Source organism: Exophiala bonariae (genome assembly GCF_035927105.1).
Source record: "Exophiala bonariae strain CCFEE 5792 chromosome Unknown scaffold_8, whole genome shotgun sequence".
Taxonomy (NCBI): Eukaryota; Fungi; Ascomycota; class Eurotiomycetes; order Chaetothyriales; family Herpotrichiellaceae; genus Exophiala; species Exophiala bonariae.
Genome location: NW_027042483.1, coordinates 355995 through 381218, shown reverse-complemented (window position 1 = coordinate 381218; position 25224 = coordinate 355995). Strand labels below are relative to the sequence as shown.

The following is a 25224-nucleotide window of genomic DNA, read 5'->3' as shown; positions in this document are numbered from 1 at the left end:
GAGACAACCACTTCTCGGAGAATTTGTTCTATTCACCGGTGTAGGGGCGCAGTGTCCCGAGCTTGGGGAATTTGGGAGGCGAAATTAAACATGAAACAGGAGCGAGAAAGCCTATGTCCCACACGGCAAATATTGCTCGATCATAATCAAGCGAAATCCGTGCTCGGCTTGGATTGCTTGCTCAACCTCGTTCACGCGAGATAATGTGACAGGGATTCAGAGGCGGTTTATTTGAAGCGAATCAGTGCCTTTAAGATACGGTTCCACTTTCCGTGAAAGTCTACGCGGCGAGAGGAAGGAAAGTTGAGCCTCCAACCCCGGCAGTTGCGACAGACAATGTTCCAGAAGTTTCATTATGTATCCAACAAAATTCGATGGACACGCATGAAGCCTATGGTTCAAAACGTTGCCATTTTCAAGCAAAAACAAGACTTTCGATGGCCGGGTCGTATCCACCTTCGGGTCACGTTGGGGGTCATCACAGTTTCACCCCTTCGGAATTCTGAGCACGGCGAGACGGGTCCACAAGCTGTCTGTTCGCTATACATACGTAGGCTCATTCTCGGCCACTGAGGCGCCCCATTGGATCGCATATGAGGAGTACGAGGACAGATAGTGAGACAACAGGAAGCAAGCCGTCTCCCCTGAGCAAGGCTGGCGCGTCCAGGAATCAAGTGAGGGACCACGTATCGAGCCGTAGGGGGCGGCTCAGATGGGACGTTCCGAGTGGGATTTCACACGGAACATTTCGAAGTTGACATTGTTACACTATGATGTACTAGTCTCAAGAAAAACCATTCCATCGATCAATAACGTGTCCGGAGAATCACCAAGACATGGCCTATACAACTTACAGTCATTGCATGACTCGAGGAATTGAATGGCGGAGAACAGTAGTTCCACGCCATTGTCCCAACGAGACCAACTCCGAAGCTAGCGCCCTCTACCCGAAATGAGCATACTCAGGTTGAGCCACGACGTACTCCGTCTCAGACACGCAGACGTCAAAGTATCCACTATCCAATGGACTTCTTCCTCGACCTTGTTCATCAATATAGGACGAGACATATGATCGTCAAAAACAAGCACGTCAAGAGCCAACACGCGTATGAGTATCAGGTATGTGAGGATCAGGGGTAGCGTCAAAGATGTGGAGATGGCGGCAGCACTACCGGCACGTCGTCCGCCAACACCAAGCACAAACATTTGACACAGGGAAACCTACTCGACACAACTGATCAAAGAATGATACTCATGAGCATACCCGTGTAAGATGCAACATGAGACGGCACTGGTAGTCGATTAATGCCCACCGATTAGTCTAACTCGATTCGCAGTCTACGGACTCTCATCGGAATGCATTCCGGTGACGAAGCTTCTCCCAGGACATATGCCAGCATCAATCAGGAATCTGCATCAGCACAAGTTTCCCATGTCTCGCCCCGCTTCACCTGGTGCTGAACAGACCTCGGGGATATAGGCTCGCGATTTGCGAGTGTCCACACAATCGAGCAGGATAATACCACCGCAACAGCTGGAAGGTTCTGCTTTGAAACGACCCAGTCATCACATCTTATGCACAGGGATGGGAACAACTCACGGCCAAAAGAGAGGGAAGCGACCAAAGATGAGCAGGTGTGATGATCACTCCACCCAGTGCAGCTGATATCAGACCACTATTGAGTCGAGTCGACCAACTCTCCAACCAACTAGTAGGCATGCAGAGTCTGAACGACAATGATGCATGCATACCTCGTGCTTTGTGTCCCCCCCCTTCTCTCTCTCTCTCTCTCTAAAAAACGAATGAGACATGCGCCGGACGTGATGAGAAGAAAACGAGACCACCGACAAGAGTCTCCCGCTCCCTCGGGCAAAATATGTGCAACCGCGTACATGAATCTTATACTCAAAAGGGCACATAGTTCAATGGCCTACCTCCTGGTACATATATATCAGCCTTCATAATAATGCCTAATAGTATCATTCACACGTTCCAACATCGTTCCACTTCCAGCCAAGCGGTTGAGCATACATAACACACTCGCCAGCCTCATCGGCAAAGCCTTATTTTTATGTCCTGTAGTTCTCTTATCTCTCTATTGATCCAGGGAGCAGAAAACTTGAAGCCATGCATAGTGGTTTTTAAGGTCTAATTATGTAATTGATGTTCATTGCGATTGACTGATGGTGTTTTGTTTCTCTAATGTGTAAATAAAACCGCGAACCCCGACGTAGTAATTCATTTCTCTTGAAGGGGAGTTGGTTTCGAAACAAAAAGCAGGAAGAACGCCTTCCCCAGATTCTATCTATGCACTCGCGTTATGTTCTGCTATGTGAACAGTGGTTTGGGACAACAGAAAAGGAAAGATGGCAGGTTTGCCAACGCGGGTTTATGGGGTTTTCGGGTGGTCATTTGATGGAGACCATGAGTTGGATCTTCACCACCACCACCAGCCCAGAGCTCGAAACAGCGTACTGCCTCCAGTGAAGGCAACCCCATCCCCACAGATTTTTGTCCCATGAATGATGTTCCGTTTATCGAAGGCAATGCAATGCGAACGTAAATGATGAATTCGACAATCAGACCGTAAACCCAACCCAGACGAACTCCCCACAATACCAGTAGAACCCAATATCAATCCCACTGGTTAGTTTCTCGAAAACGAGTGATAACATCACCTGACCGTTCGCTCTTTCCACCCAACATCATCTCGACCTCAACCCCTGTCTCCCCTAATAAGGGATTCCTTTTTGAAGAGAAATAGTTGCCATCGCCTTTCAAGAAGCCGTGATTAAAAGGACAGTCTACCATCCATGAAACGAATGAAAATTTGAAAATCGCCTCGGCCATTCAGTTTGTTTCAGTTGCAATAGTCGCCAGAAACAATTACTAGTGCGTATCGGCAATCATGCTCATACCTCATAATGACGCAAATCAAACACGCCAGATCCATGCAGAATAGTTGATGAAATTGAATGACTCAAAAGAGTTGGTGTCATTCAGTGCTGAATATGTGCAATACTTTTGTTGGGAAACAGTCCAAGCCGTTCATGATACTGTCTTGATAGTGCCTCTCAAGGTGACAAAGTCCGTCATATCGTTCTCAGTGAAGCGGACCTAAAGTTCATGCCAAGAAATATGAGATTATGAGAAACGTGATTGGTAGCGCTGCGTTGCTGGAAGGGGGCTGTCAGATAAACTCTGCAACGGTCGGAAGAGTTTTTTCATGTCCAGTTCAAGTGTAGTGGAAGCATAGTCATCATCGATAAACGCCACACTTCCTGGTTCTTCTCCTCGTTGAGCTCCGTCGGTCCGACTCCATTCGCGTGCTCGCTGCAAATCGTGTAGTACTTGTCCGAGCTTTTGATCTGCGCCGAGTTGCCAATCAGCAATACGACTGGGTTGCAAGATAGCTCGTGCAAGCCAGTAGAAATGAACACCGTCGCGACAGAAACCGACACGTTTTGGACCGGATCGGTAGCCGTCGCCACGCGGGTACTGAAGTGTATAATCCTCATCCCATGCATGTTTCCATCGACCAAGAGCAGCGGTGATAGAGTTGTATGCTTGATTGGTTTGGGCTGTAACAGAGAAGGTCGATGCAGCGTCAAGCGCCTGAGGTGTAGCGGAGCTCGCAAGAAGTGTTTGGCGCTGCAACTGCCAAATCTCAACGATAAGGGCATGGACCATGATAAACTTGGAATAGACATTGGTAGTGCGGGGTTGCATGAGCACCGACACACTATGCAGAGCGCTCACAGCGTGGTGCAACTCTAGTTGTTTCAGTCGTAGAGATCCGCTTTGGTTGATCGTAGCTTGTGCAGTTGGACCACGAAGTCCCAACGCCTGTGCACAGGTCTCTGCATCTCCAGCATCCCAAGCTGCATCATCGCAGGGTAGAGGAAGTTTGATCTCGGCACATGAGAAATGCGGTGCCACATTGAAATAAATACACATTGCGGCATCCCATAAGAAAACCATAAACATCAGTCGAGAGCGCTTTTCCTGTTCGACCCATGAACGCCACTCCCAGCGAGAGGGATCAGCTTCCTCACCCGGTTGAAGACTGTGAAGATAACTATAACCGACTGGATCTTCTGGCCCCACCAGAGTAAGCATATTGAACTGTCGAACCAGATACATGATGCGTCTACTCTCATTGCGAGCAACAGCTCGGTCACCAGGACCACCGTGCCAAACGAACAGGCTTTGGAGGATTTGTAGAGCAAGAAGTTCCTCGAATTCGGTACCGGACGTGGAAAAATGAGCGTGGGATGAACCAAGTTCGAGATTGTGAAGAACGCGCGAGTTTCGTTCCAGAGCTTGTTTGACGCATTGCATCAGCAGACGAACTTGATCTTGAGGTATTCTGTCGGAGTACACTGCTCCACTGCAAATAATGACAAGGACGAGGCCATCGTAGGCATTCAAAAAATCGAAGGTTGGCAAATGGAGCCAGGGGAAATGGCCCTGAAAGTTTGGGAAAAGATCGAGAAAGTGTTGGATAGCGTCGACGGTCAGGCAAGATGTTATGTGGGGATTATTTTGTTGCTCTTGGAGCGATTCCTGTAGCCCACCAGGGAAAACAAACGTTAATAGCGCGTTCACTTTCGCTTGGAACAAATCTCGCTGAGATGCATGCGGGTTCCAAAGAGGGGGTCCAAGCGTACCGTCAGCTCCAAGGCTCGTAGAGGGAATGTAATAACCATTCGATCCACCTTCATGAGATTCATAGTCCTTCTTCACATCATTCTGAGACTGGTCATAGCCTCCAAACATGGGGTTCATGTAACCCTCGTTGCCACCGCCGGGGAACATGTGGTTCCATTCGTCTCCCATGTGGTGTGCACCAGGCATGACATTGCGCTTGTCCTCACCTCCACCGGGCTGCATGCCAAAATGGTCGGGAGGAGTTGAAGTCGAGTGATACATCATTTGGTTGTTTCTAGGGTTGTGCATTGGCCAAGATGGGTTGCCATTTGGGTCCATTCCACCAGGGCCTGAACCAGGTTGAATGGGCTGACCCTGACGCTGTAGATCTGGTTGACCATTGGGCTGAATCGCATAAGCCAAACCAGACTGTGCGGGGCCAGTGGTGGTGGGAGCAGATGTGTTTGACATTGGAGCACTGGTGAATGGAGGGTTTGCCATGACTGCACTCTGAGGAGTTGTGGCACTTGCAGGCGAAGCCGTTGCAGCCTTCGCAGCCTGTTGTTGCGACTTCTTGATATGTGCAGCTGGGTTGGAGAGATGACTGGCTCCAGTCGGGTTACCACGACGGACTGAACACTTTTGGAAATGGCGCTTGAGGATGTCACTTCTGGAGAAAGTGTCATTGCACAGTACACACATGTAGGGACGATCGCCAGTGTCTGGGAATGTGTTAGCAGAGAGTCGGCTTGAAAGGATTATCAGTCTTACGTCGTAGCATGTGTCGCTTCAAATGCTTTGCATGCAGATAAGTCTTTGTGCAATTGGGGCATGGAAATTTGCCATCAGCATCCTTCTGGGGTACAGCACTGCTCTTGGGTGAGCCGTTGACACCATTAGGCATGACCGGCGGACGACCTGGAGCGCTTGGTAGGATGCCTCTTCTACCCTGGGAGCCAACAACATGGGTTCTGGTAGGATCTCGACCAATGTCCGCTTGCATGCTTGGTATCGACTCGGCGCCTGACCAGGGCTGCTGACGATTGTCTTGCTGGCCATAATGTGGAGCCAAGGGATCGAGGTTTGGTCGAGGAGGAGCAGGAGCCAAAGGTTGAGGGTATGATTGTCGTGCTGGCTGTTGACCCGGGTAGGCCTGGTGGTTCTGTGGAGGAGCCTGTTGTTGGGCCTGCTGCTGCTGCTGTTGCTGGGGTGGTAGATGGGGTTGAGGCAGCGCAGAAGTGGGAGGAAGACCCGACATAGGACCTTGAGAGTTCATGTGTGCCTGGTATCTATGGTCGGGAGCTGGAGAGGCCACTGAGGGAGCTGAGGGAGCCGAGGTGTAGCGTGGCAGGTCATTGCGGTATTGTTGAGGGATGTAGTTCTGAGTCGCAGGAGGCAGCTGCGAGTAGTTGATGGGAGGGAGATGCGTGTTACCTTGGTAGGGAGGCATTGCGTAGGCTGAGGCCATGTTAGGGTTGTAAGCGGTTTGAGGAGTTCCAACGTTGGACGAAGTTGTCCTTGAGAGGGATTGCCTAGGGTCCATTACCAGAATGGAGGATGATGAGAGATCCGCTTTGCTTCAAGAGACCATTGGACGCTGAAGCAGGACGAAGGAAGTGAGGAGAGAGATGAGGCTGAGGAGTATGGAAAGTGGAATGACTGGAAAGCGGATCAACGTCGGTTCTTTCAGTAAGGACTGGAAAGGTTCAAGTCTGAATTTTTCTTCGGGGAAAAAAAGGGTCCGTTTGAAAAGAAGACAACTCGAAGTGAAAGTCTGCAGGTACACCAGGAGCCACAGTCAGTAAGCGGTCTAGTCGGACGTGTGTGTTGTCTCTGGCGCAGGTAGTCCGAGTGTTTAACACGCGACAAGGCGGATGCGGGAGGTGATGGTAGAGGATGTGCAGGGTAGATGGTAAGAGTGGAGGCAGGAAGGGGTGGTGGAATACAAAAAGTGGTTGTGCAGAAAACTTGTGACGGTTTGTTGGAGAGAAAGAGTATAGATGAGGGTCGCTGGGTCCCTTAGCCTGTCGGTGACTCGCAGGAAAGAAAGATGGGCTTGCTGGGTCCAGCGAGGTGGGCGTGGGAGGAAGGTGGGAAGATGGTGTTTGGGGGGGGTGAAAGGTGAGTGGATTGATGGCGGACGGACAGTGGGAAGATGGAAGGTGTGGAAGGTGTGGATGGGATGGGGGGACTTGAAAGGGAAGAGGGGCGTTACCAAAGGGGAGGGTATTTTTCTTGCCCGTCGCAGAGGCGGTGGGTGAGGCAAAAAAAGCAGCGTAGCGTAGCCGGGAGAGGTCAGGTCGACTCGACTAACAAGGTTTTTTCTTGGAAGCGTGACGGGAGGCGTGGATTCAAGATTTGTTGTGCACGAGGCGAGTCTGTCTGCCACAACACAGCACACACGCAAGAAAGACGTGAAGGAGCAGGTGACTAGTGCAGTAGTGACGCGTCTACTTTGAACTCGGCGTGCAGGGGGGATGGACCTTGTGCGAAGATGTTGGGAGGAAAGGGTCGTGGAAAGAGAGAGAATGAGAAAGGGAAAAAAGAGAGACGATGAATTCTCTGCTAATACTGGACGTGCACGTAAGAAACGAAGATCAACTCAAGTCGAGTTCAGGTTGGTGCCGACACAGAACTCAGAACTCAGAAATCCGACTCTGATGAGAGGCAGACGGAGAAAGGAAAGGAAGCAGAAAAGGTCCAAGGTTCAAAGTGACAGGGGGCCGTGCCCGAGGCCGTGAGCAGGAGCTGTTGGCTCGCTCGCTGGGAGACGCTGTGCTGTGACGGTGGGAATCCACCAGGACTGTCACCTTCAGCCAGTCAACTGAACAGACCCACTCCTTGTCGATCGGGAGGGCGCTGGTGGCGGCGCCAGGGGGGAGGGCTGCCCGGGATGGCAAGGCCAAGGGCCACGTACCATGCGAACTGCCAGTGCCAATAGGTGCTAACTACAAGCACTTAGTCGCCTGTCGTAGGCACTCTGCTAGGGACCTAGCCATCTCGCCAAAACAGTACGTAGCTCCGTACGAGGTACCGTTTGTGACTTTTGACCTGACCGGATGATTCAGGTATGCATCTCTCAGGCTTGGAGCGTCCTTCCTACTCGTACGATACGCTCATCCTGTCCAGCGTGTGAGTCTGACGCAAGACCCAAATAAAAATCAAAATCAAAATCAAAATCAAAATCCAAAACTCAAATGTCGCCCCCGGAGATGGCGGATGCGAAGGCGACTAGAGTTTGCTGCCATTCAGGCTGTTGACTCGTAGGGCAACAAGGGGAAAACCGACTCCCCCAAGGTACGATTACTACCAGTCATCATGATGTGTCGATTCCTTTCCCGACAAGGAGCCGGCCAAGCATCGCTACGTGACTGCACATGATGCATGCGAATACAATGTCGTTGTTAGTTGAATGACGGATACCTAGGTAGGTCGTGAGTATTATTGTTTTGGTGCCTACGCCTAATCCTACTAGTGTCTTAAACGTGTATAACTGGCAGGAGCCACAATCCACCGGTGAGAAAGACTCTGTTCAAATGGAGGTATTGTTTTTACACGACTCAGTTTCGTGACGGGCAATGTTCACAAACCCGGCTTTCGTGGCGCCTGATTCATATCGAATCGAGTCCCATCAATCTGCAATGGTGCGTCTGACAAGGGGGCCATTGTTCGGCGACTCGTACCAAGATGCAATAATCGCTGGCAATACTCCGTACGCTGGCAAACTCTGAATTGGACCGAGTGCGACGTGTTGCATGGATGGAAACATTATTATGGTTGCGCGCCTCGAGTCCGAACTTTTAGCCGTATCAACGCCGTGGCCCAAAAACGGCTATTGACACAGCGGGCTCAGCTAAGGGCTGCTTCTTAGGGGGCACATCCCGAATCAAAACACTAAAGGACCTGGTGGACAAGGATCAGGGAAGGCAAATCGAAGGGCAGGTGTCATACACTACTACCAAGGACTCGAAGGAGAAACGGAATGGCAAACTGTCTTGGATCAGGCAATCTCTGAGCATGATAACAATTTGCTGACCATGACTTGGTTTGTACAAATCGGATGTTTCTCCAGGTGCACTCGTTCAGATTAGTCTTGACTCTTGAGCTGATTTGCCTTCAACCACTCGTAAAGATATTAATTAGTATTGCTGAGCAAATAGGTACTCATGTCCAGTGTTGGTGCGACCGAGTTAGCTACCTAGGTAGCTTGGGGGTTAGATCACATACTTTGTACCGAGCAAGTTGAATGCCTCGTTTGGCTGCTCGCTTCAGGCGCCACTCGGACATGGCTCGTCCAAGCCTTGAAGCTTGAGGTCTGTTGGCAGCCCGAATTCGGTCACTGCAAATCATACCGTCTCTTAAACTTGCCTTTGACCGTCTCTTGTCGAATCGGTTTCAGCTTGCAGTTTATTCTGTATGAGAGTCCAGGCTGAATGAAATTGCTTTCCAAAGCCACGGAGATCGGTTTGACCTTGGCCTTGGCCTTGGCCCTGAACCAGGACACAGTAATTCTATGAACTACTTAGAACCAACATCCTTGCGATCAAACAGGTCATTGTCCCGGCTGCTCTCCCCCTTTCATCCTGCGTGCCTCAGCTGGTTTCTTGCACAAGGCCACCACGTAACTGGCAACAGCCCGTCATTCGGACGAGTTTTTCTCGAAACACACGATTCAAATTTTCGATGCAACCCCAAACCACGACTCGAATCATCTTCCCACCGACGTCGGAAATTCCCCTCCTGAGCTTGATTGGAACGAGACTAACCCAATACCGATCCAATATCCGCGAATCTTTGCTCAAACAGTCCTCTACTTCCTTCGTATCATCAGCATGACAGGCTGAGCTCTTATTTTCACTCGTGACTGGTCGTTTACTAACCATTCTGGCCCAATGCCCATTCCGTGGCGAGTTGGCCCCTAAGCCTGACGCTACGTGACTGTGCTCAAAACGTTTTGATCGACCTGCAGGCTGTAGCAGCCTGGTCGGAGCCTTGGACTTCCAAGTTCACGAGTTCTTGTGTTCCGGCGCACCTGTTTCCTATTTGTCCATATTTACTCTCGACTGCATCACGGTGGAACCTAGCCATCGCTTGTCAATTGCGGAACCGATTGGCATGGAAATTATGCTATCTTGAAATATGTCTGAAGGAGCATGTTGTTGTTGATAGACATGATGCAGTGGTTGGCTGTGGTTTCGCAATTTCAGATGATGAGATGGCCGTGTCGTGTCTCACGGTAAGGCTGATACAAGGGTCTATTTTGAGGTGCCTCGTACAATTTCAACCAAAGACTTCATGGATTCCGAATTGATCGGATCCCCGGGCTTGCAGTTGTGTACATCACGTAAGATGTCCCCCTTGTGCTCTACATGATCTCTACTGTTCAGCGAGCTTGCAAGAGTCATCGCATTTCTCGTTGCCCTCTCGCGGTCTATCGTTCAGATTTATTGTCCTTCTATTAAAGTATGTCCCTTAGAAGCTGAGATATCCACCCTTATTTGTGCTCCGCTATCCACGTGTTGGAGGCGCACAAGCTGCAAGGCGGGTTTCTTGGAGGGGGTTTGGGTGACAGACCCGCACATGACGTTGCATGAATACGAGGCATGGACCTCCGAGAATCTCAGAGCAGGATATCCGTGGTTGGATTTCAGTAGTTTATTAAAAATATCTGACCTGTATTTACTGGTAGTCTTAGTATTATTGCTTCAACATTATGGTGGCCGGCGTTCAGAGCGGCGTCCCGACCGTCGTTGGGAACGTCCGAGCAGGGACAAGAACTTGTTTCACGCAGTGCATTCGTAAGGGTAGGTCGAGACGAGGCACACCAGGCACAACCAAGCACATCCGGACGCAAATCCTTTTCTTCGAAGTCTCGACACCAAGTGCTTTCATCGAATGAGAGCCGAGTGCGGTGCTAACATCAACGTCATGACATGCCATTTGGCAGGCTGTTAATTTCCAACGACCTGTCAGACAACGGATAAGGCGGCAGTCCTCCACCCTGTCGCCCATCCTTCAAAATCTCTTGTCATGAATAAATCATAACTTCTGAACTCTAAATTGTCAGGAGCACAACCTACTCGTACGTGTACCGAGTACATATCCGTACAAACCATCACATCAAATCAGCTTCCACTCGGCGCGATGACGAATAAGCCAAGAAGCAACTCTTGACTCCCGTCGTTATCGGAATGCTTCCCGTAGTACTGTACGAATAGATGGTTGGTACTGAGATACTTGGTAGGTATAGCTTGCGTTCAAGATGACAACAAAGAGAGTGAGCAACGACGTGACCAACAGGAGAAAATGATGCTCAAAGCTCGGGAAAGGATCTCGGCAGTCCTGAATGGGACAACCAGGTGCGCACTTGGACCAGATTGAAAAATGCAAAGCACAACGGGGCGGGTAGCAAGACCACCCCCCTTGATGCCGCCGGATAAAAATATGTCTCGGGTGGAGATTAACCCGAAAAACAAGCATGCCAGGCTGGGTATCAGAACCTCGGTCACCACTATCTGCAGCTTGAAAGCCCAACCTCAACACTTTCCTCCTGTCGAAGCCACATGCACAAGCCAACTCGTATCTGATTGTCAAACCATCAAAGTTGATCGGCTATCGAGACCTCTTACCATGGGTGAAAGTGGAATGTCTCAGCGAGAGATAAATCTAGATCATGTGATATATAAGATCGCGTGATCGGGGGCTTCTCTTTTCTAGCTGTATTAACCTGAATGGGCAGGTAGCGAACCCGATCCAACTCCGATAAATACCTAGGGATTGAATTTGCCCCCTATCTCTAAAAAACCTGTGCCTGAGGTGAGGGCTCCTTAGGCTCAGAAGTCAGCGGTACGGGTACGGATAGTTATGCTGTGGCTTGAATTTAGGTGTCTAATCCGCCCCCTTCTGGCCTTTAGCTTCGCTCTCGTATTCAGACTCGTCCCTGGCCCGTGACCCATTCCTTCTAGAAGTCGACCGGTTTGCGTGACCATCGCCATCAGATAATGGACCTTTAGCTTTTGACTAAAATCGTGACTTGCACTAAAAACAATTATTAATTGTTTACGGTTAATTCAACTAGTAGATGCCGATCTCATACCGACTTAATCAGGTGCCCCTTGGCACGGCTTGCCAGTGCTGTGAGTGAAGCATCATGATCATTTAATTTCGGATATCTCACCCGGAGTCCAGTGCTTCTCAAGAGTCAAGATGACTACCCACATTGACAGCTTCATGTCTGATTATTGTGCCGAGCACTCAGGCCACCCTGCTGTCAACGGCACCAACATCAGGCATTGACACTCCAAGACATCTTGGATCTACCTTGGTGTAGATTCAGATCCACATCCATAGGAGCGGAAACGTATCAGATCTGGGGATGAACCAGGTACTGATCTCCTACGAGGCTCCTCTATTATTCTTCCCCCCTTTGAAATTTGTATATCTCCAAATGTAGCGTGATCAAGATCAGATGACATGATCTCGACCTCTGGTTGAACAGGCCCGCTTACAACCCACTTGAACCTCGGCAGCCTCGTCCCCAGGATTCGTTCTCACCATCACTGGCACCTACCTAGGTACCACGCAAGGCTAAAGCCAAGATATCACCGTGGGAGGTAACAATTACGGGTTACTGCAACCTGCCCACCTATAGATCAGACTTCAGCCATCGACCACCACATTCAGCATTCTTACGTCACGACTCTCGGATCATCTGGCGATCTTGTCAAGCATCGCAGTACAGCCAATACTAAGTACTCTATCCAAAAGACCAGATCTTAGCTCGACTTTGTGCGAGATCTCGAGATCTCGAGATCTTCGGAGGTAGGTCGATCAAGCTATTATGCTACCTATCAACTATTTTGCGATTCGTCCCACATGTAGCCTCACATTACTCCCAACCAATTCACAGTTATCCGTATATCTCAGTAGGTACCAACGTAGTTTCTCAAGTGCAAAGAGCACAGAATCGCACTCCAGATCATCCCAACATAAGAAAATGTCGAAGAGAAACGAGCCAGAGCATCCTGAAACCAAACATCCAACAACCAAGCGAGCAAAGGAAGTCGATGCTCATACACCATATGACGAACTTGCCGGTCTCTTGTCAGAGCAAAAGGAACCAAAATCGGTTCAGAATGTACTGCACTGGTTTCGCAGCAAGGACCTCCGCATCCACGACAACAAGGGATTACACGCTGCTTCCGAGTTTGCCAAAAGTGCAGACAAGCCTTTGCTCTGTGCTTACCTAAATTGTCCAGCAGAGTTTCGATGGCATGGAACCAGCCCCGCACGGACTGATTTCATATGTGAAAATCTGAGTCTGATGCAGCAGGAGTTGCATGACCTAGATATTCCGCTGGTCTTTCTGGAGGCTCCAGAGCGAGATGAGATTGTGCCGACGGTGAGCAAGTTCATTCGGGAAAATAAGATCTCCCATGTGTTTGGGAACTACGAGTATGAAGTCGATGAGCTCAGACGAGACATCAAATTCCTCCAGGAGGCCAATTCTGAGTCCGACGGCTTTCAAGTTTCCTTACATCACGACCAGACTGTCATGGAACCGGGAACCATGTTGACTGGGGCTGGAACGCCCATGAAAGTCTTCACACCTTACCACAAAGCATGGCTGGCTGAGATTCATTCCGATCCCAGTCTCCTCGACACGGTCCCCGCGCCATCGAAGAACTCGGTATCAGCAAAGAAAGCTCTCAAAACGTATTTTGACAGTCAGGCACCGTCTCCTCCCAAAGAGAAACAATTCAGTAGCGAAAAAGAGAGGACATCTATCCGGAAGCTCTGGCCTGCTGGTCATGAAGCTGCCACGTCTCGACTCCAGGATTTCCTTGAAAACAAAATCGAGGACTACGCGGTAACACGTTCTAATCCGGCCAAGGACTCGACATCTCGTATGTCACCTTACTTCAGTGCTGGGGTCATCTCAATACGTGAAACCCTCACCGCGGTACGCAAAGCCAATCGTGGATCGGCCGACTTCTCGCAATCCCATGGGCGATCTGGCATCGCGGGATGGGTGCGTGAGATCGTGTTCCGGGAATTGTACCGACAAACGACACTGACGACGCCACATACAGCAATGAACATGCCACAGAATCTCAAGTTTGATTTTGTGGAGTGGGAGGACGACGACGAGGGATATGATCGATGGGAACAGGGCACTCTGGGGGTACCTTTCGTAGATGCGGGGATGAGACAGCTCAATGCCGAAGCATGGATGCACAACCGGTTGCGGATGAACGTGTCGAGCTACCTGTATTGCAATTTGTTGGTCGATTACCGTCGTGGCGAGCGATACTTCGCAGAGACACTTATCGATTGGGATCTGAACAACAATACGCAAGGCTGGGAGCCCAGCTATACTGTCTTCAATCCTGTCAGCCAAGCAGAGAGAAATGATCCCAATGGTGACTATATCCGCAAGTGGGTACCAGAGCTGAAGGACGTGAAAGGCAAGGCTGTTTTTGATCCTTACAACCGATTGAGTCGGGAGGAATTCGAGAAACTCGGTTATCCGAAACCATATGTCGATTGGCATGAGACCAAGCAGCGTGCTTTGGACAGGTTTAAAAGCGATATGAAAGACGCGGACCCTTGATGCGGAATATATACTCGTTCTCGGTCGCCGCCGTACTTTTTGATAGCCGCGACCTGAAATCAGGTCTTCTCAACAATTCTTTCGGCGGTGACACTTGATCCCTGAACGAGCAGATCGCCATGTAGTTCCTCGTTTACTTCTCGATCAAATATGATATGTATTCAATTTCAGATCTAATCCATGGAACCCAATACCACATAGACCAAAGTATAGGCAAAACCTACTTAGCTCTGTGCCGGACCATCCCGTTCTCAAGAATATATATTCATCACCAACAAATCTACTTGGCTCGCCCTCGAATAGTCACAAGCCATATTAATAAGCATTCACAGCATGAATTCAGGGTTGTGCCATTGAATGGGCGTTGGTATAAACCCAAACCAGATACTCGTCAGGTTTGTTCTGAACCGCTTCGAGTGGCGTTCTTCATCGGAAAAGGGGCAAATTCATACCAAAGTGCTGCAAATTAGTTGTGCGAACCAACGCACGTCCTGTGCAACTGCGCAGTCCATTCGCCGTTCATAGCACTGGTGTGAATAAGAGTCGCAGCGTTTTGAGTCAGAACGTGCCGGTTTGCACTGCCGTAGTCCTTCGATCTTAAGCACAACTCGGTCACGAGTGGCAGATGAAGCTTCCCCAATTGAGATGTGAAATCACCGTTGACTGACATGATGATATCAATATTCAAGAACATTGATCGAGGCGGAGGAAGGTGCTATCTGAGGCTGCCTGTTCCCAGATGAAGTCTATCTAAACTTGAACAATCACATGCTCAAAGGGCACTCAGGGTGAGTCAAGGCTGTATGAAATCGAGGCGGCCGTTCTCCACCAAAGTGAAATACAGATGAGCAAGCAGTGAATCGAAATCGCTTGACTTCCTCGACTCAATCGGTCATCACTGCCTCTGAGGTACTAGTCCCTGATAGTAGTAACTCGAAGTGATCATGACAGCCTGACTCATTGAAGTGAGGTTGCGCGTCTTGCACAGGCAGTGCCAATTCGATCATTAGTACGCCGCGCGCAGGAAGGACCCTGTGTCGCTCGGCGTTGTCGCTGGTTACCTTCGTGACTTCTTTTCCCTTCCTTTATAAACCATGGCAACCTCAACTCCCTCATCAGAACATCTTCATCACCGACTTACCCGTCTCCAAGCTGAGAGTCAATCGTTATTCCGTCAAGAAGCCTCGCTCGCATCTCAACTTGAGATTATTCGTCAAAAGCTCGCTTTGAGCAACAACGAGATCTTCAAGATGGAATCCATGGTAAACGAGTTTCTCCTCGATCAAGAGGCCCAAGGCCAATCCGACTTCTGGGAGGCACTCAACAAGAACGAATATGTCTTCAGAGGACTCTCCAAATTGATTGACCGTGATCCTACCTTGAAGACCGCCTTTCAAGCCGTCGCCGAAACACGCAGCACCGATACCCATGAAAAGCTCGTTTTGATCGCCCTTCTGACCCAGTTGAGTGGCCAGCCCGCCTCCATCCTCACCGATCTTGCAATGAAGGTCTTGCTTCACAATGCCAACGGCCATGCCCCAGTGCTCACCCAAAATGCCTCGAGTGACGCCGCCAACACTACTGTTGATCTCACAGACGACGACAACACTGCTGCAGCCAGACAATCGTCGATTGTCTCTCTTGAGGACAGTGACATCAAGGCCGAGTACGAAGAAGACTCTCCCACCAGCATGTTTAGGTCTTCACCCATTCCACCCGCATCTGCTCCAGGCCCAGCAAAGAGATCCTTTGAGACATTGATTGCGACCCCTGCCCGACAAATCCTTCAACCACGTGCCATCACTCAGCCTAAATCCCACCTTAGGGATCTCCTTCTTCAACTGCGCGACACCCCTACTCCTCAGCCCGTTGTTCAACCCAATGCCAGTCCAGTCGTGCCTGCTATTGTGGCACCATCTGAACATGAGGGTGGTAGACCAGCAAAGAGACTTAAGCCATTGAAGGATGTCGGTAAGTAACCTCCCTCCAACGTGGGAGAATGAACGTCAAACATTATGACAAGTAAAACTAAACTACCTTCTTCTTCCATTATAGCTATCCCTGCCGCATTCTCCTTGCTGATGAAGAAGCTGGAGGTTGCCCATGCCCAAAACGCACTTTCAATCACCAGTCTCCTGAAGTGCGCTAAGTGTCAACAAATAAAGCGCGACGCCCGTGTCCTGAATTGCTTGCACGTGTACTGCCACCGCTGCACCCAGAAGCTTCGAGTTGAGGCAGAGACCGGCAATTCCAAGAATGGCTTCAAAGCATACTGCGTTGTAGACAACTGCACTGAAATGGTTAGTGGCAAAACTGCAGTCATCGACGCCGAGGTCATGGAACTACTCGTCTGGTATGACAAACAATCTCCCGGTTTGACCACCAGTGCCGCGCAGATCCAAGTTTTGAAAGCCGCACACCACAAGAGACCCGATGAAGCCGTTATCAAGTCGCAGTTGGCCGAAGTCAGAAAGCAGCAGAAGCAACGTGAGGCGACCGGCGAGAACGATACTGTCTGTAACCTGCTCGAGGTGGCCAAGTTGGCAAAGAAGCTTGCTTGAAAGGAACCGGTCGAACCTCAAGTGCCAGATTTGTCAAGGCAAGTCCAGAGACTTGGATGGTAGGCATCTACGAAATCCTTTATCGACCATCCTTTTGCAAATGTGTCACCGAGTACAGCAATGGTCAAATGACCCAAGAACGAAAGACCTGGCACTGGTTGATGCTGCCATTCCCGAATTGCACAGAGCAGAGCATTTACGACAATTTGCTCTTGCTGTATCGGATGTAGTCAGCATCAATGAAAAATGCCAAGGGACAGTTCTTTTCCTGCAGAGATTAGAGTTAATCACAATGGACATTGGCTGAGAGATTTTGAGGGCTGTGGCAGAGATGAAGACTGCGAGGGAAAGCATAGCGATGGGAGGAGAATCTTCTCACAAGCTTCGGTACCCCTTCCTCTTCACATCTCTTCTCGACGTGTCGGTCCAGTTTCGAGTAACATTGGCCTGGAGGGCAATTGGTTGCCATCATGTATTGCACCGCTTATCATACCTTTGAACAGGTCGAGCTAGCTAATTCTTGGGTTTTGGTATTTCGTCCCTGTTTCCTTGATTGTAGCCCGTGTCCGATGGTAAGTCTAGCTCGTAATGTCAGCGAAAGCATCAAATTGTAAGCCGACACTGGACGCTGGGGAGGATTCGAATCCACACCAAACCTCAACATGAACCTGAACATGACCCTGGAGGATTCTTCAGTGAAAAATGTAACCATGCGGTTTGTGATTGTACAGGAGAAGTGCTTCGACCCAACAAAGCAAATGTACGCCTTCTCTCTATCTCGTCTGTATCTTCAATTCCTCGAACCTACACTCTCCTGAAAAGCAGGCTACATCACCCACCCACCACCTACCAGGCTACCAGCCCTGCTTCCTCATCCTGCGAATCTGATCACACTCGGCAACAAAACCCTCGCGAAACAGGGCCCTCCACCTCTGCATCCTCAGGATCTTGACCTTCATACCCTTGCGCACATGAAACCTCTGATTGCGCACGTCCGCCCTGATGTTGTTCTGCGTGCATTTCCGCTCCAGCATCTGGAACGCACGGCCTGGGTCGCCCGACATGACTTTGACCGTGCGGCCCAGCGACGGCTTCAGCCGCAGGTTGATGTCCGCGTACGGGTCGATGTGTTCCTGGTTCAGCGAGGCGACGAAACTGCTGAGACTGAGCTCCGAGTCGCGTGGTGGTGTGAGGCCGCTCGGCGAGCCGCCGCCGAGCGTGTCGTTGAAGGCGTCGAGCGACGACGAGGATGATGATGTCCGTCGCGGGTTGCCCATCAGTGCATCGAGGCGTTCGTTGGCTGGTGTGCCGGCCCGGAGGTCCTTTTTGAACTCTCGTAGCAGTTCTTGGAGCGACTGTCGGCCGTTGTCGTTGCCCTTGGGTTTCTGTGTTGTGGCTGTAAAGGGGGAAGAGGAGGAGGCATGGCGTTGCGATACTCGGATGTGTGTGACTTGTGGTTTTGGCTTGAGGGTGGTGTTGGAGGATAGGATGGGTATGGAGCATCGTGTGGAGCGGTGAATGGCGTGCCGAGTGCACCGTTGGAAGACTTGTGAGACCTCCATGCTGCTGACGCTCAATAGCAGCTAGAAGGTAGTTCTGGGGGTTGTATGCGGACTTGGAGCGTGGATATGAATGTGATGCGAGCAGGTGTCGACAGAAGCTCGTTGTTGGAGAAAATCGAGATCACGTGCTACAAGAAGTGTATCATCCAATTAAAGTGCCGCATCTTCGGCTTCGGATCAATTATCCAGGCGAGCCTGCTGTGTTCCTGACGAGTAACAGGACGACTCCTTATGCGCTGATGTATTTGGCGAGACATTCGCAACGAATACGGCGACTCGTTCAACACCAAGCCGCCTCCCGAACAATGTCATCCTCAGCTACCGTCATCAAGCCCGTCAAGCCCGCCATCACACTCTCATCTCTCGGCCAGATCCATCCCACCACCCTAGCCCCTCTATTGCTAGACCCCGAACAGAGTACCAAATTGGCCGTGATTGACGTGCGAGACTCAGACCATATCGGTGGAAACATCAATGGCAGCACATGGATCCCTATCAACCAGCTGGATGCCCGCATGCCCGAGTTACTAAGGACATTGAAAGACAAAGATAGAGTCATATTTCATTGTATGCTGAGCCAGCAGAGAGGACCAAAGGCTGCTCTGATGTACGCGAGAGCCAAACGAAGTGCCGAAGATAAAGCTGAAGCTGAAGCTGCAAAAACGGCCGCGACACAGTCAGAGGGTTCGGAGGAGAAGCCTAGCGATGGTAATGTGGACGGTATTGACAAGAAGAACAAGAGTGGTACAGACGCGAGTCCGCCGCAGGAAGTGTGTGTTTTGGAAGGCGGCTTCGGGTGGTGGCAGTCACGCTATGGGCCGGATCCACGCCTGACTGCTAATTATGAAGCAGATATATGGGTTTGAAGAAGTACAACACGATATCATGCGCCCCCGAGTTGCCAGTCTCCAAAGCTATATGCCCATCTGCCACAGCTCTAACCAGGGCTCCTACTTGGAATGGATTCAATTCAGGTCAGATTCAGATGCATGAAACTACTCCAACATCAAGCAGTGTTCTGAACCTCCTTCAGAAGCACAACCTACAGTTGCAAAGCAATGAATGTAGCCTATCCCCCCGGAGCCTGTCATCGATGTCCATCAGGCCTGGCCTTGCCACACCGGACTGAAGCCGGCGGTTCAGCCTGGACAAACACAATCAAGTGGTCTGCGTGTATCTGAGCATTGACAGTGGGGAATACCTCGTTCGTCTGGCTTTATGCAATAGGCAGTCAAACCATCCCTACTTGGGGAATGGCATAGCCGTGGTTTCCCATTCTCAGACTGATAGCAACCATTTAAGGAGGCTTCAAACTATGGAACTGTGTATTTCGGCTGTATCCATGACCTTAATGCAGTGTCTATCGTCTTAGGCCATTAAAGTGCACATACGTGTCCATGCTGCTACCCCAGGGCATTTGATAGTCAGCCGGTAGATAGTGACTAGCGCGAGGCTGAACCCTTTTTCCACTGCCAAGCCTTCTTGGTCATCGCAAGGCCGCAGGAGATTCAAGTTCAACTTTCTTCAAGCCCATTCTAGCTCAATCCATACCATTCCCTTAAAGCAAAAGTATATACAAAAGATCCCGCTCGAGAGTCGTTGGGACCGGAAATACAAGTCAATATTCGAAAATGACTGCAGCAAAGAAAACATTTCCCATGTGTGGTGCGACATATGTCGGCCAAGTCGAACATGAATTTATGCACAGCAAAGGACTCGGAATATGTGCTAGTTGTATGACGACTGGAATGCAGAAGCCGTTGAGGCGTTGCAGTGGATGTACCCTGGTTGACTATTGCTCGAGAGAGTATGTATTTATTGACTTGTCAGGCTTCATTGTGGAACATGGTTGACACGTTGCAGGTGCCAGAAGGATCACTGGTCCAGGCACAAAGCTTTCTGCAATTTAGCCCAAGGCAAGGGCTCCAAGAAGGCATATTTATCATCATACGAACATGACGAAGCTCTCCGCGTTATTATCGATACTTATCGCATGAGAGTGGACACCGATCATTCTGCTCGAGAAGAGGATCATGGTATTTACTACCCGGGCAAGTCAATTGATGGGTTGGTATGGGCTAAAGGTGATGGTAAGTTTGTACTGTTGTTGCAGGTTGCTTGATTTCTTCTTTCACTTGTTGTGATGTCGCTGACCCACTGTCCGCAGCGACTGAGGACTTCCAAAAATTCCTCGATCTTGCTGACACGGCAGGCATCCTGCCCAAGTGGTGGACATTCGAGGACAGAATGAATTGTCTTGCCTGGGCGATCAACAAAGACGATCCAGAAAGTATCTTTAAGCCTGTCGACCAGACGGATATTTTCACCAGATATGGTGGGGACACAGCTATCCGTCAGGCTTTCCTAATTCTTGCAGAACTATGTGTAGGCTATGACGGAAAAGGGCCTGCAAAGGATGACACTTGGTTCCGGGAATTCCAGGAGTACCTCGATCTTCATCCACAAGAACGGGCTCGATTGATAGCAGGAACTGTTGATGCTGTGCGGGCCGCTCTGGAAGGTCCAGAAGGCGAAGAGACTGACTTGAAGAAACAAATGAGAGAGGGGGATGTGGATGGTGTCACAAAATCCTTGAAGGAGCTCTAGAGTATGGGACATCACACCAATTTGGCTCAGCCTGGGTTGATATCTAGGGACACCATGCTCTGAGCCTCTCAATTGCATATCTGCCCGTGGATGAGCTCAATGGTGAGGCCTCATCTGATCTCAGATAATCTGAGCTTAACCGTCGTTGCTTTGAACGGCCGAGGAGCTCAAGTCACGGTCAAGACTTAAGCCTCTAGCACATGATCTTGTGCGCCTGTGACACTGCAGGTTAGAGAGGGCGTTGTGCTCACCCCGGGATAACTACTACTCGGAAGAGATCATCGATGTCGATGTCGAATCAACTCGAATTCTGGTCTCCACCAACGATATCATGCATGCTGTTCCTGTCCGATACTGTGTGATGTCTCACATGCAATACACGACCGTCAAGATCATCTTTCATGCCGATATATGTGGCCGCGCTGTCTCGCATGATTCTGCGAGATTCCCAGACCAAAAGTTGTCAGCTGTTGGGAAGGACGATTGGATCACTGTAACGGCCACTTCGGTGCGTTGCATAATAGCCAGTCGGACGGCCTCAGCGCAAAAAACTAATGACTCTGCCCTTTTTCAACATCGTGCAGCCAAATCCGCCTAGCGTACCATTGGTATAACATTTGGAGCAGAGCAGGCATCAGCCGATCACATGATAAATCGAAAGATTAGTAAACAATGATTGAATAGGAGCTATTGAAAGATGACCAGGATTTCCTGCAAAGTCGTTACGTTCGTAACGGAAAGTGCTGGAATTCATGGGTACGACCTCTACGAAAGCATAGTGCTAGATATGGCAGAACGAGCCCTGGCAGGAAACAGTGTCTCATGTAGTCCCCGTGGCAAGGCCTGCTCAAGTTCAGCAAACATTCCGTGAAAAGGAAATAATAGCGCGGTGGAAAGCATTAGCGATTGAATCATCCATTCCACAAAAATTACAAGTAATCCCGACGTACACTGAGAAGCATATTACCTCTCATGACTGTAGCCATAATGCCAATTATCACTGGCGAGATCCTCTCTTATCTTATAATTCTCCTCCGCCACATCAACAGCCCTCATGTCGACATCCACAATCCGCATTCCGACCTCACTATCCTCAAAAGAACCCTGCACAGGACCAACCAGCGGCAACACGACCTGGCTGAGGCCCGTATACCCTTCTTCCACCGGCCCACCCACATTACAGAAGATGACCGCGCAAGTATTTTCGAACGAGCGTGTCACGAGCGCCGCCTTGAGGAACTGCGCATCCACGTCTGGGCCGTAGTTGCGTGCTTCGGGGGTAAGGTCATCCTTGGTCCAAAACGTGGGGATGATGATGATCCGCGCGCCCTGTCGCACGAGGCTGCGAACGCTCTCCGGAAACGCCAGGTCCCAGCAGATGACGATGCCGACGGGACCGAGCGGCGTTTCAATCACGGTATGTGGTTTCGGTGGGCCTTCGTCCGTGGCGTGGGTGTGGTGCTGTGGTGCTGGGCGCGCGGCGGCGGCTTGACGCACAGAGTCAGGTCCAGATGTCAAGACGCTGCGTTCGGGAATCCAAAGATTCGCTTTGGTGTATGAGCCTAGGACCTCGCCAGTGAAGGCGATGAAGGGAGCGATGTTGAGCAGTGCTGGTGGATGGGAGCCGGTGGATGCTGTTGCCGCTGGTCCAGTGCCATTTGATTCTACTGTCGCATTTTCTGAGGTCGGTTCAATTGTGACGATAGTACCTGGGACAATGTTGATTTTGAGCTCTTTGGCTAATTCCTGATACTTAGAGACATATTGATACGCCGTTTTTGCAAGGGTGGCAAAGCCCGGATCTTCCGGTGTCCATCCCGAGAGATGGTATTCTGGCAGCACAGCTAAGGATGCCCCTTGTGCAGCTGCTTCGCGGATGTGAGCTGAAGCTGTTGTAAAATTATGTTCTGCGTCAAGAGGCTGCGTTGGACGTCATTAGTAGATGAATAACAACTAAGTAGATGCACAGCCTAACACAGTGGCTTACCTTGGGGTTTAGTTGAATTAGTGCACATTTGAAGCTGCCGGAGAACGCTTCATAAGAGGTAGCCATCTCTTTCGACAAATCTCCTCTTTCAAGACTCGATTCAAACTACTCCGGTCGAACTAACAAGGAAGTGACGTGAGCAAACTCCTCCTTCATCGCTCAGAGGGGGTTGATTGAGGGGCAAGGCTGAGCGAGGCTGAGAAAGAGAGGAAGCACATTCTTCCGAGCCGAGATTAGATAAGATCAAGTATTGATCAAAGAGAAGACAAGAACTTCTCCTCCGCTAAATCTGGACCCACTAGTATTTTCGAGTGCGATCTAAATTCAACCCACCACAACTGCATCACCAGGGCAAATCGACACCTACACCATCCTTCTGCCACAACGCCACAATGTCTTACGCAAACGGGAACCGACCACCGATAGATGATGATGATGTCGAAGAGGAGGCATTGGTAGCCGATTATCAAGAACAAGTGAACAACTACGAAGATGGCACAGATCTCAATCGAGCAGATTCGCTCACTGGCGGTCCTGCAGATTTGAGAGCTCAACTCGAGGCTGCTGCCGCCCCCTTGGAATACCAAGCCTCCCTAGAGACCAAATTTGCCAGTTACGACAATTATTGTTCTCTCTTTCACTATATTCTCAATTCGGACGGACCAGTCGAAGTGGAACAGCCTTCATATTATTGGGCATGGGATGTCATTGATGGTGGGTTGATGCGAAATAAAACACTGTCAATGACGCTAGGCTAACTGACATATTTCAGAGTTCATTTATCAATTCGAGTCCTTCTGCCGCTACCGAAACCGTGTCGCAAGAACGGCACCAACTGAGGAGGAGGCACAAGTCCTACGAGAGAACCCCAACACCTGGGGCTGCTACTCCGTACTCAACGTCCTCTACTCGTTGATCCAACGCAGTCAAATCAACGAGCAACTCGCGGCACAGAAGCGAAATGAAGACCCTAATGCTGTTGCAGGAGAATATGGTTCCCGTCCACTGTACCGCATGTTGGGATATTTCTCCATTATCGGCTTGTTGCGAGTCCACTGCCTCCTTGGTGACTTCAGCTTGGCCCTCAAGACACTCGATGATATCGAGATGAACAAGAAAGCCATGTTTGCCCGTGTCATGGCCGCTCACCTTAATACCTACTACTACGTGGGCTTCTCATACATGATGCTACGCCGGTACGCCGACGCTGTCCGCATGTTCAGCCATATCTTGGTGTACGTGTCACGAACCAAGAACTTCCAGAAGGGCAATCAGCAATTCGACGCCATTGCCAAGAAGACAGAGCAGATGTATGCTTTGATCGCCATCTGCGTGTCCTTCGCTCCCACCCGTCTTGACGACACCATTCACACCGCCCTGCGTGAGAAATACGGCGAGAAGTTTGCCAAACTCCAACGTGGCGGCCCAGATTCGTTGCCAGTGTACAAGGAATTGTTCCAGAGCGCGTGCCCCAAGTTCATCAACCCCACACCACCCGACTTCGATAACCCAAGCCTGAACATTGACCCTGTAGAGCACCACACCGACATTTTCATGGACGAAGTCAAGAACACTCTCTTCAACCCCACGGTCAAGTCTTACTTGAAGCTCTACACAACTATGGATCTGAAGAAGCTGTCAAGTTTCCTCGATGTGGATCCGGAGAAGTTGCGTAGCTGGTTGCTCGTAAACAAGCAGCGCAGTCGGCAGATTCGCTGGTCCGAAGGTGGTCTTTTGGATGGTGATGTCATCAACGGCAGTGAGTTGGACTATGCCATTGAGGGAGATCTCATCCACATCAGCGAGGCCAAACAAGGTCGCAGATTGGTCGACTGGTATCTCCGCAATCTGGCTCGCAGTTATTGAGGGGGCGAAGTCGCGAATTGCTATATCTCAGGCTGAGAATTCGATGAAAAGACCGATAAGGAGAAATTAGGTCGAACGGATGATGGGGGAGACAAGCCCTGCAGCGTATGTCCATACCTGGCTTTCTTGGTCTACGAGGCTCTTGAAGCAGTTAGGGTGGGCGGGTTGCGACACGGCCATGTCGGATGATGGATTCGGGACCTCGGCACATATGGCGTGGCACTTCATTATGAAGATTAAAACTCACAGTTCACACCATGAGAGTGCATATGCACAAGCTGCATCTTTGGGCACCGCGCACGGTCGGAGAAGATTGATGAGTGAGACGAATGCTATGACAAGGGAGTGACCAAGGAATCAGCTTCGGCGGCGACTTA

General features: G+C 50.2%; 8 protein-coding genes across 8 annotated transcripts; 5 read left to right on the top strand and 3 right to left on the bottom strand.

The window, feature by feature from the left end:
• Positions 1-3145: 3145 nt before the first annotated feature.
• LTR84_012576 (uncharacterized protein) lies at positions 3146-6119 on the bottom strand (the record flags this gene model as incomplete). The annotated part of the gene is made up of 2 exons (XM_064856095.1): positions 3146-5373; positions 5423-6119. 2 exons carry the CDS (start codon positions 6117-6119, stop codon positions 3146-3148), a joined length of 2925 nt encoding a protein of 974 aa, XP_064707995.1.
• Positions 6120-12647: 6528 nt separating this feature from the next.
• On the top strand, positions 12648-14264 carry LTR84_012575 (uncharacterized protein; the record flags this gene model as incomplete). The annotated part of the gene is made up of 1 exon (XM_064856094.1): positions 12648-14264. The coding sequence occupies one exon, from the start codon at positions 12648-12650 to the stop codon at positions 14262-14264; it is 1617 nt and encodes a 538-aa protein (XP_064707994.1).
• A 1094-nt stretch (positions 14265-15358) lies between these two features.
• On the top strand, positions 15359-16825 carry LTR84_012574 (uncharacterized protein; the record flags this gene model as incomplete). Its single annotated transcript, XM_064856093.1, has 2 exons — positions 15359-16235; positions 16320-16825. 2 exons carry the CDS (start codon positions 15359-15361, stop codon positions 16823-16825), a joined length of 1383 nt encoding a protein of 460 aa, XP_064707993.1.
• Positions 16826-17679: 854 nt separating this feature from the next.
• On the bottom strand, positions 17680-18387 carry LTR84_012573 (uncharacterized protein; the record flags this gene model as incomplete). The annotated part of the gene is made up of 1 exon (XM_064856092.1): positions 17680-18387. One exon carries the CDS (start codon positions 18385-18387, stop codon positions 17680-17682), a length of 708 nt encoding a protein of 235 aa, XP_064707992.1.
• Positions 18388-18692: 305 nt separating this feature from the next.
• LTR84_012572 (uncharacterized protein) lies at positions 18693-19253 on the top strand (the record flags this gene model as incomplete). Its single annotated transcript, XM_064856091.1, has 1 exon — positions 18693-19253. One exon carries the CDS (start codon positions 18693-18695, stop codon positions 19251-19253), a length of 561 nt encoding a protein of 186 aa, XP_064707991.1.
• A 765-nt stretch (positions 19254-20018) lies between these two features.
• On the top strand, positions 20019-20994 carry LTR84_012571 (uncharacterized protein; the record flags this gene model as incomplete). The annotated part of the gene is made up of 3 exons (XM_064856090.1): positions 20019-20194; positions 20251-20477; positions 20555-20994. 3 exons carry the CDS (start codon positions 20019-20021, stop codon positions 20992-20994), a joined length of 843 nt encoding a protein of 280 aa, XP_064707990.1.
• Positions 20995-21957: 963 nt separating this feature from the next.
• Positions 21958-23047, bottom strand: LTR84_012570 (uncharacterized protein; the record flags this gene model as incomplete). Its single annotated transcript, XM_064856089.1, has 2 exons — positions 21958-22914; positions 22982-23047. The coding sequence occupies 2 exons, from the start codon at positions 23045-23047 to the stop codon at positions 21958-21960; spliced, it is 1023 nt and encodes a 340-aa protein (XP_064707989.1).
• Positions 23048-23373: 326 nt separating this feature from the next.
• On the top strand, positions 23374-24847 carry LTR84_012569 (uncharacterized protein; the record flags this gene model as incomplete). Its single annotated transcript, XM_064856088.1, has 2 exons — positions 23374-23695; positions 23754-24847. 2 exons carry the CDS (start codon positions 23374-23376, stop codon positions 24845-24847), a joined length of 1416 nt encoding a protein of 471 aa, XP_064707988.1.
• Positions 24848-25224: the final 377 nt, after the last annotated feature.